This window comes from Nannobrachium achirus, assembly GCF_963921795.1.
Source record: "Nannobrachium achirus genome assembly, chromosome: 11".
Taxonomy (NCBI): Eukaryota; Metazoa; Chordata; class Actinopteri; order Myctophiformes; family Myctophidae; genus Nannobrachium; species Nannobrachium achirus.
This window is the reverse complement of record NC_137820.1, coordinates 9,141,681-9,157,283: the sequence shown is the minus strand read 5'-3', so window position 1 is coordinate 9,157,283 and position 15,603 is coordinate 9,141,681. Positions and strand designations below refer to the sequence as shown.

The window sequence follows — 15,603 nt, the reverse complement described above, 5'->3', positions numbered from 1 at the left end:
TATGCTATTTTCATTTTGAATGTGTCCATTGTTGTTGTTGTTTTGTATCCCTTGACACATCTTATACAAATGGTCATCAAAATATATCTATTATAATATGTTTCTGAACTGGTATGGAGTCAATAGGCCCTATGCACAGCAGCCATTTTGGAGAGAAGTTGGATGGTCTTCTCACTTCCTTCAAAGGTGTTAACAATGATATACTAATGAAGGCTCTGTTCCATTTCATGTTGCACAGTGGTTCTCAAACCTTTTACGCCTGCATTTGGTTCCATTTGAACACTCTCAGAGTAACACCTTTTAAGGGGTCATTTGAAACCCCCAAGGAAGCACAAGGGTCCCTGGGCCACACTTTGAGACCCCCTGGTGTAACAGAGTGTTTCCAGTGAGCCAACATGCACAATATCAGCACCCTGACTGTTTGAGCAGAATGGAACAGAGCCTTCATTAGTATTATTGGTAACACCTCTGAAGGAAGTGAGAAGACCATCCAACTTCTAGCGAAAATGGCTTCTGTGCATAGAGACTATAGTACCTGTACCAATTATACCATTGTTTCAAAGATGAAAAATGCATGCTAACTCTTTTACTGCCATTTAGATTGTTTAAAGTCTGCTCACGGCCATCAAAGTAGCTTATCTTTGCGATGTTATAGAAAAATATCCATCCATTATTACCAAATTCCAACCGCAATCTTTTGTAAAAGACATGCGTATCGCTCATCGAGTTGTGAAAAAGGAAACAGTCGACCGCGCGCTGCCGTTCCAATGAACGAGGCTGAAGTTTGTCCCTCGGTTTGCACCAGTTGTAGAGCATAGAAATGGAGAAACTAGATCCAGGCATAGAAAATGACCAGAAAAGTGATCCCGCCGCCATTATTGTTTATCTGTGTTCAAGATTTGAGAGTAGCGTTACTGGAGCTGCTGCTACTGCAGACACCCGCGCCACCCCTCATCTGCTCAGATAGGCTTTAATTGCCGGGGAAAGAACGAACGCTCGGTATGCCGCGTGAAAAAAGAAACAGCGAAAAAGCGTTCATTCGGCAGCAAAAGAGTTAAGAGTTTTGGCTGAACACCTACAAATATAAAAAGTGATGTAACCCTATACTATATACTGTATACTGTACACAGGGCCAGGGGTATGAGTCTTTTAGTATGCCTTGAAGTAGTTGGCGGGCTGCAGAGGGGTATTATGGGATATGCTTGGTGCAACACCGTACTTCTTGTTCAGGTAGAGAAGAGTGTGGCCACGCATTCTTACAAGCGGTGATATATATTATTTGTTTACGAGTGATACAGAAGATAGAACCCTGGCTGTTCACGTGTTTACTTGGAATATATTTTGTTATTAAATCACCAGTTCTCCAGCACGGACTCCTTACTTATTTTAATATAGAACAAGTTAAGGATTAGGGTCGATCCATACCGTTATAAGGAGCCTAACTAATTTCGGTTCGGCAGTAGGCGAACCCAAATATGGTTCGCATCCCCCGGTTCGGGGGGGCGTCAACCGACTAAATTCGGCTCTACGGTGCTGACGAAATGTTGTGACCTCCCGACTTAATTTCGGTACTCAGCGGTGTCTTCTCATTCATTCATCCCGGCTTCACGTTCATATTCTCGGCTGTGAATCCAAGGAAACAGCCGTCGTTTGTGTGGGAGACACACCGACTTCCAAATGCTTGTGTGGCCGTGTATTGGGCATCAGAGAGCGGATACTGGAGACGAAGAGTGGTGGACTGGGAGGCGCGCGCGACACACACACACACACACACACACACACACACACACACACGCCTTTGCTGCGTGTATCGCTGCTAACGCGTCGCCGACCGTTTTAAAGAGAAAAGAAGAGCTTAAACACAACTTTGCTAATTGCTAGTGTTCCGTGTTGATATGTTTTTTTTTCCACGACGAGTTGTGTGACTGCGTGATGACATGCATGCAGCAAGGGAGGCGGCACGTCTATAATGTCAGCTTGTAGATTAAATGTTTTTGACAGAGCTCGAGCCGAGCGTTTGTGAGTGTGAATGAGAGAGAGAGAAGAGACCCCGCTGGTGCTGCTGCCTGCTGGAGCTGCTACTCACTGGACCTCCAGTCATTCAGTGTGCAGCGCGAGGGCAAGTCAGATATGTATATCCGCCCTGCAACACTCATTCATCGGCCACAAACGTCGTCATGCCACGGACCTCCAATATTTACAAGCGACTTGGGCACTAGCCGTTAAGAAAGTATGGATGAACTCCCCCCGAACCTAAATAATTTCGGGTCGGGGCGTCCTCCCGAACCGAAATTAGTTAGGCTCCTTATAACGGTATGAAACGACCCTTACTCTGCAACGAAGAGGAGGAAGGTGGTTATAGTGATCATTGAATCTTCTCACCGGTGTGCTTTGTCAGGTGTGTGAGAAGGGAGGACCACTAGAGCTGGTGGAGCTGTTACTCAGCAAGGGGGTCCACGAGCAGCACCTTCGCAGCGCGCTGGCGGTGAGCGTCAAGCGAGGCGACGGGCCCGCCGTCATCCAGCTGCTGGGCCGTCTGGGCCTGGACCTCAACAACTACGCCCTCTGCCTGGGGGGCTTTCGCCTCGGCCACCTGGACGCCTCCTGGCTGGGACCCCTGCTGGCCGACAGAGGAAGATCCCACAGTTTCCGAACCAACAACAGTAAGGACAATAACCCTATATATAAAAAAACAGAGAACAACCGGGTGCTCAATGGAGATAAAAAAACTAAGGCTGGGACTTTAACTGATTAATTGCGATTAATTAATTACAGAAAATTAACGCGATTAAAAAAATTAACGCATTTTAATCGCACTTAGTTTTTGCACCACAGAACCTTCAGTTTCGGGCATACCGATCATAGCGATGCACCAACCAAGAAGAGACAACAAACGCAAAGGGAGAAGTAGCCGATCAGAGCGCTTTGCTTGGACCAGTGGATGCGAATTTTAGATTTAAAAAACTCACTTGTTGATTCACTCGTACAACAAAATGTGTTTTACTTGAAAAAAATGCTTCTCAGGTCAAATATCGACGTGCGATTAAAATGCAATTAATTGCGATTAATTAATCACAGAGCCTGTAATTAATTAGATTCAAATTTTTAATCGCATCCCAGCCCTAAAAAAAACGTTTTAAAAAAGTAAGTGGTGCTGCCAGGATCAGTGGGAAAACACTGTTAAAAAAGGACGAGGGGATCCGAGCACTCAGAGTCAGGAGGAGAGGAACTTAAAGTTAAAACAAAGTTTATTTATTTAAAACCAACATGTTTCGACCTACATGGTCTTCTTCTCCTGGCTATTTTTGGCATAGAGGTTTGGTGTAGAGGGTAAAAAGAGCAGACGAAGTACAGAGTGAAAGGTCAAGTTTATTAAGTATTGACGGTTCCAGTGGTTAAATATCTGAAAACACAAATTGACATGAATCCAAAATACGCTGATGATCGTGCTGTCAAACAATGAAACTATATGGAATCTCTGAAAAGGTTCATCTCTCGCTCAACTAAGGGGTCCGTCCTTGGCTTGAAAACGTTGAAGTCCCCTGGTGTAAAGCATAATTCAGAGCAACGTTTGTGACGAGACAACTTGTTTTGAGCTTGATAGATAGTATACTTCGTTGTACGAAGTGTTGTGCGCGAAATGAATTATCCTTAACACATGAATCCTTCTCGGTCTATGTGCTGCACTGTAGGGCTTTCACCGACTAGTCGACTATTCGACTAGTCGACTAGTAAAACCACTAGTCGATCTTGTAGGTACTGGTCGACATTATGTAGGCCTAGCAAGCTAATTTCAATTCAATTTAGTTATAGTTGTATTTTTAACAACCATTATAAACGGAATATAATGATCCAGTCACCCACAGGGCATCCAGCAGCATCTCCCTCACCGGCGGGGGTTAATCTCAGAGTTCACCCAAAGTTCATCCAGTGTCATTGCTGCACACCGCAGCTTGTCCACTACGGAGACTACGCTACGCTACAGTACAGAATAGTTTCAGTTTAAAATGGTAGCGCGAACAAAGCAGCAAGTGAAGAATGAAGACATAGCCTTAGTTCACAACAGACTGCCCGATGTTCGTTTGATTAGAAGTAATTAAAAGACGTGGTTTGTTTGTGTAGTGACTAGCGAGCTAGCCTAAAGCCTAGCCTAGCCGACAGGCAGATGGAATATTGTGGACTTTGTTTAACGAGAGACACGGCAGATTTTTTCATGGGTTTCCATGACTTATTACTGTAGCAGCTATGCTGGTCTTGTTATGTTGCACACGTATGTTGCACACGTAACGAGGCACATGTGGGTTTTGTGGGTATATGTTGTCATGGTAACTTGGCTGCTGTGAAAAGCCGTGCCACAGCGCTCTTTATTATGACATAATATGTTAACGACTAGTCGACTACCAGTGGCTTCGACTAGCCGATCTGTAAAAAATACTAGATGTGAAAGCCCTACTGCACTGTTTTTATTTTTGTGTTCTCAGGTAAAGGGACACGGCTGGCTCATTACGTGCAGTCCCTCCAGAGGTCAAAAAGCACAGCAGGTCCTCTCAGGTCCCTGGGTGACCCCTGCCTGACCTCTGGCTACATGTCGGACGAGAGCGACGACTCCAGCTTCAGCTTCAGTGTCGTGTCTCTGGACGATGGCCTGTTCCTAAACGATGACCCGGAGAGTGATGGTGAGCCATCAGAGATGTATATAAAAATATACTAACAACACAGCAAATAGTTATATTGCATCAACATACTCTACCACACAGATTGGTTAAAGCTATTATGACACGCAACAAAGTTTAAAATTATGCTACAGTAGGTCACGTGGTCTTTGTACAAACGCTCTGAAAACGGAGCGAGTGACTGCATAGCATTCTTCGTCCATCTTACAGGACCGTGCACAAAATAGACGATCTACAAGCTTGTAAACTGTCTATTTTCTGTCACAACCACACACACACACACACACACACATGTTGTGTTGGTGGAGAAGTCACTCATGCACTCATGAGTGACTCATGAGAGCTCTCGAGGCGACAGACAGAGAGTACAGTAGGGGCTAGGGGTGCAGGAAAAAATCGATTTGAATTCGAATCGTGTTTAAAACATGGTAAGATTCAGAATCTATTCTCATTTTCCAAAAATCGATGTTTTTGATTTTAGATTTTTATTTTATGTTTTTTTTTATGATTTTTTTATTACGATAATTTATTAGAAATTATGTTGTGTTTGTAAAAGTTAAAAGAATGTGTGCAAGCATGAAGTTGATAAAACCTACAATTACAATTATAAAAGCTACGTAAATGTACTCTGCTTTCATGCTACAGACTGGAGTAGATCCTGATATATGAATTGAAACGAGAATAGTTTTGAAACGAGAATCGTTTTTAAATCTGAAAATAATCGTTTCTGAACTCGAATCGTTTGGATTTGAAAGAATCGGGGGAAAAAATCGGGAATCGTGACTACCAAGAATCGATTCTGAATCGAATCTTGGGATACCCAAAGATTTGCGGTGGCGAGGCGTGACGTCGTCAACAATATTCGCCAAACAGATTTACCTTGTTTTTGTGCGTCATATCAGCTTCAAAATACGTTTGTATTCAACAAAACAAAGTTATTGATTGCAGCTCTAACTTTATGTGCTTTTACTCTTGTAGGAAGTGACTCTCTGTCACTCACGTTGTCTCCCATGGCCCTTAACAATTCCACGGAGGAGCTGAGGGCAGGGTCGTACAAGAGGAGGCAAGGACGTCGCAGGCACGCTAGCGCAGAGGTGTGGCCCTCCATCCGCCATGTGGTGTAGGGCATTAACGACTTGTGATTGTTGCAAGTCGACTCGACTCTGTAAAAAGTCGGTAAAAAGAGTTGAAGTCGACTTTATCGTTTTGACGTCATCACATCACACACGACCCCACAATTATTTTGGGGGGTCCCCAGATGATTAACTTAATGTGAACCATTGTTTTCTCACTCAACTGTAAACAAACCAACATAAAGTTTAAGTGTATAGAGGGTATCTTCACATTCTAAACATTGTCCAAATTGTCAAATATAGAGGCAGGAATTGTGAAAATAGCCGATCTGCATGCTCACAACGCCTCACATCGTGAGGCGTTGTGAGCATGTAGATCTGCTATTTTCACAATAGAACGTTTTTTATTTATTTTTTACTTCGACTTTCGACTTTCTCTGGTGGGAGTCGACTTGTATAATGAAGTCGACTTTTCGACCTTTTCGTTAATGCCCTAATGTTGTGTGTTCCCTGTTTTGGGGTTTTGAAGGTTCTGCGGTCGCTCTTTCTCATCGTCTACTTTGTCTTTCTTAATTCCAGAGTGGCCAAAATGATATGGAACATAATGAGCCTCTACAGAGGAGACATGGCAGGACTGGCCCTAATCAAAAAGGTACTATACTGTAGTGTATACAACGTTTGACATACAGTTAGGGATGGGACGTGTGAATGCAATTTCTGGAGGAATATGGATTAGACATTGCAAACAACAATGAGACAGACAACGACTCAGATTCTTGAAGTATAATTGACATTCAAAATATCCGGATATAGTGAAACCAGTATGTTGCCACAATGGGGCCAACATCAAACTGGTTCCCAGAACTCTGCCAACGCAAAGCATTTATACACTCACAGGTGAGAGGTGGGGTAAGGTGATCACATGACCAGATAGAATCAAAGGGTTATGTTAAACCCCCACCCAGATACAAAAGGTGTTGGTGTCTTACTGAGAGGTAGGAAGTAAGCCATTTACCATTCAAGGTCGTGGGTTCTTGGCTGATTTACCACTGTTTCAGGCAGGGCCGTAGCTATAGGCGGTATAGGCGGTCGCCTAGAGCGCCATCCTAGAGGGTGCGCCGAAATGGAGGGAGTGGACCCAAACCATCCCAAAACCGGCCCAAAACCGACTAAATTCACGGCAAAACCCGCAAAGAAGCGCGCGCGCGGTAGTGGGGGGGCGCATTCGAGAGAGCTCGCCTAGAGCGCCGATTAGACGCGCTACGGCCCTGGTTTCAGGGTTGTGCCACGAGCCGCCAGGCTGGATCCAATGGAATAAATTGGAGCCGATAGTACGTTCGCTAGTAAACATAGGACGCCCGCGACCATGGTTGGGGAAAGGTGTTCCGACTCTGAAAGTCCCCGGATGCGTTGTGTTGCGCATTGATCTCGGAAATGTGCCTCATTAGCATGACAACGCATCCGAGAACTTTGAGCAAGTCACTGGAGTTGCCTCATTTACCACTGTTTTAAACCAATCAGAATCCAGTATTTGATCATGTGACTAGAAAAAGTGGTAGAAAGAGATTTTACCGACACCCTGTTTCAATGGACTTCATTAACATTGTAAATCTACTGAGGTTTTTATGCAGATCCCCACAGCAAATGTAGCTCTCAAAACTATAATCAGTAAAATACATTTGAGTTAATTTTAATATTCACATCATATTACATTTCCTTGACAGATGATAATCGATATATATTATATTATACTTTTTATTTAGATCGATGTTATTGTTTATCGTGATAAAAAACCCTCACGATAATCGTATCATGGAGATTTATTGTATCGTGAAATCGTCCTCCGTCATGCACTGGGATCAATTCACCTTTTATTTGCCGAGCTGCATATCCAGTACCACTTAAACCCTCTATAATTGGTAAAACGTACTTATAATATACATACTTGATACAGTCTTTTTTTCACTCTCTACCAGCTGATCTACAAGCTCACAACGCGTCGCAACTCGACAGGTTGTGAGCTTTTGGCAAATGTTCTGCCTGGGGATATTTTGATTATCGTGATAATTTCTTCACAATACTCGTGATATGAAATGTTCATATCGTCCCAATCCTACATACAGTTTACAGTTTAGATATGGTCTGCAAAGATGCTGGTACCCAATTCTTTTCAGTAATTAGCTGTAATGTATTGATCATTGCTATCCACTCATAAAATAAGCAGGGAAACTATACAATAACTACATGCATACAGTAGATAAATATAGATCACTGGAAAAGCTTTGTGGATGTCATGTTTTCTGAATCTGAGGTGAATTTAAATTTGCAGCCATTTTCCAGAGAGTTTATATTTTTACAGTGGTGCTAGCCACTCCAATACGTGACTTTGTGTGTATGTCCATGTGAGTAAAATAAGTATTTTGTCACTGTCGGGCGGAAACCTTGTATCTCCAAGTTTCAAATTTGTAAATTGTTTGTTTCGCAAAGTGAAGCACTGCCTCATCATCAAGGCCATCGCACAAAAGTAGTGAAAACAGCTGATCAGTAGATCGGCAGTAGATCGGCTGTTTTCACTAGTTTAAATCATTTTAAAAATGATAAATACAAAACAAACGGTTTTGGACATACAAGGTTTCCACCCGACAACGACGATTTGATACACTGTCCATGTGTATATGTACGTCCCTATCCGTATGTCACTTTTCTGATTGGACAATGTAATGATGTGACATCATGTGGTCCAGTAAAATGTGATTATGCGATTGCAGAATTACCCGAATAATCAGCCAAATGGTGCAGATTGTGCGGGGGTCTCATGTTTTCCAAAAGGCTGCATATCAGCATATTTCACGTAATTTACAACTTTTCGCATATTTCACAACTTTCTGCATATTTTGCATATCACATATTTCGCAACTTAACGCATATTCCGCAACTTTCCACAATTTCATTTTGCATAAAATTAGATAAAAACCTGCATATTTCATCGCAAAATCAAGGATTTTTTGCCCACATAATCAAGGATTTTATTCTGCATAATCAAGGATTTTTGCCAGTGTTTTTCTGGAGGGTCTAATCTATACATCATCCTCATCATACTGTACTTAAAGGAGTAGTTCACCCCCAAAATGACTTTTTTTCTATTGATTAGTCAAGCCATGGAGAGTAGAGTTCAATAATATTTTTTGGTTTTTGTCACATTCCCAAGACAAAAATTTGATTCGAGTAAATTTACCCCCATTGATTCCGGATGGGGACCCGTTTCGAAACGGGTCCCCATCCGGAACGAATGGGGGTACATTTATTGTTATCACATTGTTGTCTTAGGAATGCAACAAAAAACTAAAAATATTATTGAACTCTACTCTCCATGGCTTGACTAATCAATAGAAAAAAAGTCATTTTGGGGGTGAACTACTCCTTTAAGCGTGCTACTCGAACCCACACCGCTTCTTCAACAGTATTTTCTTCACAGGTGTGATTTTTTCAACATGTACATTTATTTGCATCCAATCAATGGCATGTACTACTGCATGTTCCTCCGCTCAGGTATTTACTCCCCAGTCCTGGGCTCTGGGGAGATCTCCACCTCCTGGACCGCGGACAGGGAGAGGATACGTCTGCTGGACCTATCAGGGAACGAGCTGGACACTCTGAGCTGTTTGATGGACGAGGGCTCCGTCCAGCAGAACCTGGAGCACTTGTTCCGCTTGGACCTGAGCCACAACAACCTGCTGGACTTCCCCTCAGCGCTGTGTCAGGTACTGTTAGGTTGACCTGTCTGTCTTCTTCTAGCTCTCGCTCACATTATAAGAAACCTCTCATACACAGGAAATACGTTTAAGCCATTTAGACTGGTAAAACGCGAATCTGTGTCACTTTAGTTTTGAACCACTTTAACAATTATTTTATGCTTTAACCATTGAAAAATAGCAGATCTACAAGCCCGCGCTGCGAGCTTGTAGATCTGCTATTTTTGACAAATCTGTGCAAGAACATTTGTGCAAGTCTTTGAATATTTTTGATGTGATGTGATGTGTCAGTGCATCAATAAAGTGAATGAAAGATTTAAACACACTTAAAAACATGTTTTGATTTTAGGAATATTAAATCACTGCACTTTATCGATTACCCTATATAGTTTCACAGTCATCCGTCTGTATATTTATTCCATCAGAGCTTTAAGAGTCTGACTCGGCTGGATCTCCAAGGCAACCATCTCCAGTCTCTACCAGCGGAGCTGCTGTCTCTGCCGTCACTGAGCACGCTCAATGTCTCCCGCAACTCCGTGGGCCCTCTGCTGACCCTGGAGCCCACCGTCTCCTGTCCGTCACTACGACAGATCAACCTGTCCTTCAACCAGATCACCACCTTCCCACACCAGCTGGGCCAGGCCATGAATGGACTGGAGGAGCTGTCCATGGAAGGGTAGGATGCTGGGAAATGTAGTTAATTTCATGTTAGAGCAAGTGAATAAAATTGCACTCATTTTTTTCCTTGACAAGAGTACCTGAGACGAATAACAGTCTAAATCCTTATTTAAACATTTTGGATAAAGATGTTTTTTTATTTACCAGACTGTAAACCACAAACTAGAAGTTTTTAATCTCTTAAATTCTTAATGTACTCCCCTCTGATGTTGTTGAATTAGATTTTTTTACTTAACTCATATATATTAGGAATTATAAGACATAATACTTGGAAAAACAGTATATCTCCAGCAGTTTGTGGAACAACAGTCTAAGTCCGTACAAGCAATATTCAGCAGACAAAGAGAGCAGATTACATTAAAACTGACAATTAAACAAAATGAGGAGGGATTGCATTAACAATTTAACAGATTAGAAATTACTAGTTTGTGGTTTACAGTCTGGTAAATCCAAAAATATATTATATTCAAAAAAATTCAAATATGGATTTATACTATTATTCGTCTCAGGTACTCAATTTTATTTTTATTGACTGTCAACGCTAGCCCAGATTAAGCCCCTGATAAACGTAGCAATGTTTTCATCAATATCAACCAGCAATGACCAGAGGAGTCAATTGTTTATGGCCATTGGCAGCGTCATTGGATTCATCTTTTTTTGCCTTCACGAGTGCAAGACGCCAGCCATGTTGCCATACCTTGCATACCTAGCCAAGGTATGGCAACTGCCTAGTCATACCTAATTGACGCCTCTGGTTGATATTGATGGTAGATATTGATGAAAAAATTGCTATGTGTATCATGGGCTTTAGATTAGATTAAGATTTGTGATAAGACTATAGAAAAATAGCAGATATACAAGCTCGCAGCGCGGCACCGAGTGCCGCGCTGCGAGCTTGTAGATCTGCTATTTTTGTAAAAGTTGTGAAAATGTGTGCAAATCTTTGAATATATGTATTTTTAAAGCAAACATTTGTAACTCAAATTTTGCTTCTGGGTGGTCCCTGGAACTACATATTTTGAGATGGGGGTCCGACGGTCCGTGGCCAAATACATAATCAGTTTGGGGGTCCTTCACATGAAAAAGTTTGAGCTAGTAGTCTCTCAAGAACAGACTAACTGAGCTCCAGTTAAGTGAAAAGGACCTTTTCTTTGACGATGGCTGGCCAGATTGCTGACCTATAGAAACATAGGTTTTTCAAAAAACCTTAGAAGGTTTCAAAAGACACTTATAGAATTGGGTCAAAATTCGAATTTTCACGATTTTTCAAAAATAGCAGATCCACAAGCTCGCAGCGCGGCACTCGGTGCCGCGCTGTGAGCTTGTATATCTGCTATTTTTAGTTAAAGCATAAAATAATAATACACCATAATGTGTACCCGTTCTAAATGGGTTAATGTTGTCAAGGTGTTCTGCCAGTTCACACTGTGGCACTTTTTCTTCTCAACTTTCTAAAACAGTTTAATGTTTTTGCAATTTTTGCATCTGAACTATTTTCTGAACTACTCTGGAGCAAATTATGATTATAAAGTCAGTGCTTCTTCTGTTTGCTAATAAGTGAATTCCAAAGGTGACGCTGCTTGTGCATTTTTGTGTTCAGCAATAGAATGACTGAGCTGTGTGCTCTTGTCTGTCTGCCTGAGATGAAGACGCTTGACGTGAGTAAGAACAGTGTGGAGAACATCACCCCTGAGTTTCTGACTGGCTGTCCAAAACTAGAGACCTTCAGTGCCTCCATGAACAAACTCAGTAAGGATTGCTGCTGTACTTGAATGACTTCGACAGCTCGGCCAATGTATCCGCAATCTTATGTATGTTTGGGATAGTCATGATGTGAAGAAATACCAGTGGTGGATAAAGTACTCATATTTTTTCTTAAAGGGGAAGACCACCCATTTTCAATATTGAAATATGTCATTAATATACCTTAGAGGAGTTGTGTGGAAATAGAAAAAAAAGTTACGGGTGGTCTACCCACAAGTTATGGGTGGTCTTCCCCTTTAAGTAAAAGTATCAATTCTGCAATGTAGATGTACTCTGTTACAAGTAAAAGTCCAGAATTCAATACATAATTAAGTAAAAGTATGAAAGTGTACTTAAAGTACCACAAGTAATAGTACAACATGTTTGAAAATAGCAGATCTACAAGCTCGTAGATCGGCTATTTTCAAATAGCCAAGGTATAAAATAGGGCTAAAGTGATTTATGTATGTTTTATAATATAATAATTTATATCTGCAAAGTAACTAGTAACTAAAGTTTTCAAATAAATGTAGTGGAGTAAAAGTACACTATTTGGACCCGAGATGTAGTGGAGTAGAAGTAAAAGTATTGGAAATTGGAAATACTCAAGTAAAGTACAGTACAAATACCCTAAGACTGTACTTAAGTACAGTATTTAAGTAAATGTACTTTTTTACACCACTGAGAAATACCAAATGTTTTCTTTTACAGGCTCTCTGTCCTATCTGCCATCCAAGTTGACGACACTGAAATTGGCCAGCAACAGTTTCAGTTGCATTCCTCAGGCTGTCCTTGATTTAGTAAAGTAAGTATTAGGTGGTTTTGTAAAAGCCATTCTGGCTAAGGAATTTGAGGCTACGTTCTCTGTAAATATCATAGGAATGCAGGGCTTTACATTGCAAGAGTTTTTTTAAACTGTTTGGTAACCATGAATTGAAATGTTCTTTAAGTCCTTACTGTAGTATAACACTTAGGCCGGCTTTACACTGCCACTGAAATCTATCTGAGTCACATCAAAAGTGGAATCCGATTTTTTTTAAATAGTCCAAATCCAGACAGGTCACATGCAGGTCACATGAAATCCGATTTTGAAAAACCACATCCAGAGGTGGTTTCAAATCCGATCCATATCGGATCTGAGGACACCTGTCTCAGTCTGAAAGCAGTAACCACATCCACCCCATTGAGTTATACGCAAGTCACATGCAAGTCACATCAAACTGTCCAAACGTCACTTGCTGCGCGACCCGAGCGCACGAAGCTCCACTGTAATGACGTCATTACAGAGCGCGAGTATTTACTATTTGATTACAGCGCATATTACAGTGAGCAAATAAGAAAAACAAGAGAGAAGAGTGAAAACACGTGAGCTAAATAGATAAAACCAGAGAGAAGAGCGAAACAGAAGAGTAAAGAAAAGAAGAGAGAAAAACAATATTGTAACTTGTGTTTACTATGGTCTATTATGTCGCATTTCCTGAACGTAATCAACTAGCGTCGACGCAGTGATTTAACGTCATGACGCCTACGTTGTTACCATGGTAACAAAAGCAGATAATGTAGACGCAGGGCAGCTTTGGGCTGACACTGTTAAAATCAGTCTGAACGCACAGATCCGATCTGTGTCACTTGCAAATGCAGTGTGAAAAGTCGGGGCCAAAATATCGGATGTGAGAACCAAATCGGATTTGGGCTGGATTTGACTGCAGTGTAAATCCGGCCTTAAACCACCTTTCCATATCCCCATAATGTTTTGCAGTTTTATGTATTGTCAGGACCACATTTGAAACAAGCGCTTCATTACACTTTAATAAGTTATATGGTCATTTTACTATACATATATGTTTTACCAAAATAAAATAAAAACATATCAGCCATCTGCATTTGACAGTACACAAATTGATCGCTACGTTCCTAACGCTTATTTATGTTGTTCAGTTTGCGTTCAGTAGACATGAAAACCAATGCTATTGACATCTTGCCGGGCCCCGTGTCATGGGCATCTGTCAACCTGCGAGAACTGATGTTCGGTCAGAACCGGATCACATCTCTTGACCTGAGCGGACCGATCTACAAATGGGCCAGGTTGGAAAAACTTCACCTTAGTGACAACAAGCTCTCTGAGGTACAGCATTATGTCTGCACACTTATATATACAGGGTTCCCACGGTCATGACATTCCTGGAAATATTTTGAAATTAGAAAAACATTTTTTCAGTACTGGAAAAGTTTTGGAATTGATCAAGGGTCCTGGAAGGTCCTAGAAAAATAGCTATGCATTGTCTTTGGTTATTGATTTTGTTAATACCTCTGAAATGACAAATTAAACATTGGCCAAATTGTCAAATATTAGAGGCAGAAATTGTGAAAATAGCCGATCTACATGCTCACAATGCCTCGCGTTGCAAGGCGTTGTGAGCATGTATTTTCACAATAGAAACGTGTTATACAAAATTCCTCAACTCTTTAGTGCTCGTCAGGGTGGGGGGTCCCCAGTTAAAATATTATTATTTCGGGGGTCACAGCCTGAAAAGGCTGAAAACCACTGGCTTTGGGCACGAGTAAGCGACTTGTTATTGAGCTGAATTATTGTTATATAGTCCTGGAAATTGGGTTAAATATTCTGGAAAAGTTTTGGAAAAGTTTTGGTAATGAATTGGTAAAAATGTGTGGGAACCTTGTATATATATTCACAGCCCTGTTCATATTTTATTTAATTATTGTCCGTTTTCATTAACATAACATGCTATCATTCACTCATTACTTGCGTCAGCAGAGCGTGCAAGTACTGCATTCAGCCCAATCAGGGACCAGCTTTTCTGGCCACGTCATCATTAACAGCCAATGAGGGACCAGCATTCCTTTTTTTTAAAGATTTGTTTTTGGGCTTTTTATGCCTTTATTTGATAGGATAGTAGACTGACAGGAAATGGGGAGAGAGATGGGGAATGACATGTGGCAAAGGTCGTCCGGATCGGGAATGGAACCGGCGACGCCAGCAGGCATCATAGCCTAGTATGTGGTATGCGCCTTGACTACTAGGCCTGCGGGCGCCCCGGGACCAGCATTCCTGGTGATGGCAGTGGTGAGCGCACTCTGCTGGCGCACAAGTAGGCCATACTGTACATGGCCTACTGTACTTGTGCATGAGGCGCAAGTTGGTAACTCGACAGAGTGCAGTTCTAGTTACTTTCGCAAGCAGAGTGCGCAAGTACTGCATTCACCTTTCAGTGCCGTGCTCTGTCTTCAGATCCCTCCTCAGATCGGGCTTCTGCAGGAGCTGACGTCCCTGGACGTCAGCCGTAACGCCGGCCTGCGCGCCTTCCCCGACGAGATGGGGAAGCTGGCCAGACTGTGGGATCTGCCCCTGGACGGCCTGCGTCTCCACCTGGACCTGAAGCACATCGGCAGCAAGACCAAAGACATCGTCAGGTTAGGATCTGGAGGAAAACTTAAAAAAAAAAACGTGGTTCTCAACCTTTTCAGGCTGCGACCGCAAACTTTGAACTGGGGACCCCCACCCTGGGGGAGTTGGCATTACATTTAGTTCGACTCGATCTATTCCATTGTGAAAATGGCACATCTACATGCTCACAACACTTCGGGTTGCGAGGCGTTGTGAGCTTGTAGATCTGCTATTTTCACAATTCCTGCCTCTAATATTTGACCAATGTTTGACCAGAG

The 15,603-nt window shown here is 42.0% G+C and overlaps 1 protein-coding gene across 1 annotated transcript in view; it reads left to right on the top strand.

Annotated features, from left to right (window-relative positions):
• lrrk2 (leucine-rich repeat kinase 2) overlaps nucleotides 1-15,603 on the top strand; it is a gene marked incomplete at its 5' end in the record, with an annotated part of 113,487 nt that overhangs the window by 50,950 nt on the left and 46,934 nt on the right. Inside the window, 10 exons of the mRNA XM_080736640.1 lie at nucleotides 2,399-2,663; nucleotides 4,482-4,676; nucleotides 5,652-5,767; nucleotides 6,326-6,398; nucleotides 9,296-9,507; nucleotides 9,924-10,174; nucleotides 11,777-11,925; nucleotides 12,631-12,724; nucleotides 13,858-14,044; nucleotides 15,170-15,351. Coding sequence (XP_080592766.1) covers nucleotides 2,399-2,663; nucleotides 4,482-4,676; nucleotides 5,652-5,767; nucleotides 6,326-6,398; nucleotides 9,296-9,507; nucleotides 9,924-10,174; nucleotides 11,777-11,925; nucleotides 12,631-12,724; nucleotides 13,858-14,044; nucleotides 15,170-15,351 — 1,724 coding nt within the window. The remainder of the gene's footprint in view (nucleotides 1-2,398; nucleotides 2,664-4,481; nucleotides 4,677-5,651; nucleotides 5,768-6,325; nucleotides 6,399-9,295; nucleotides 9,508-9,923; nucleotides 10,175-11,776; nucleotides 11,926-12,630; nucleotides 12,725-13,857; nucleotides 14,045-15,169; nucleotides 15,352-15,603) is intronic.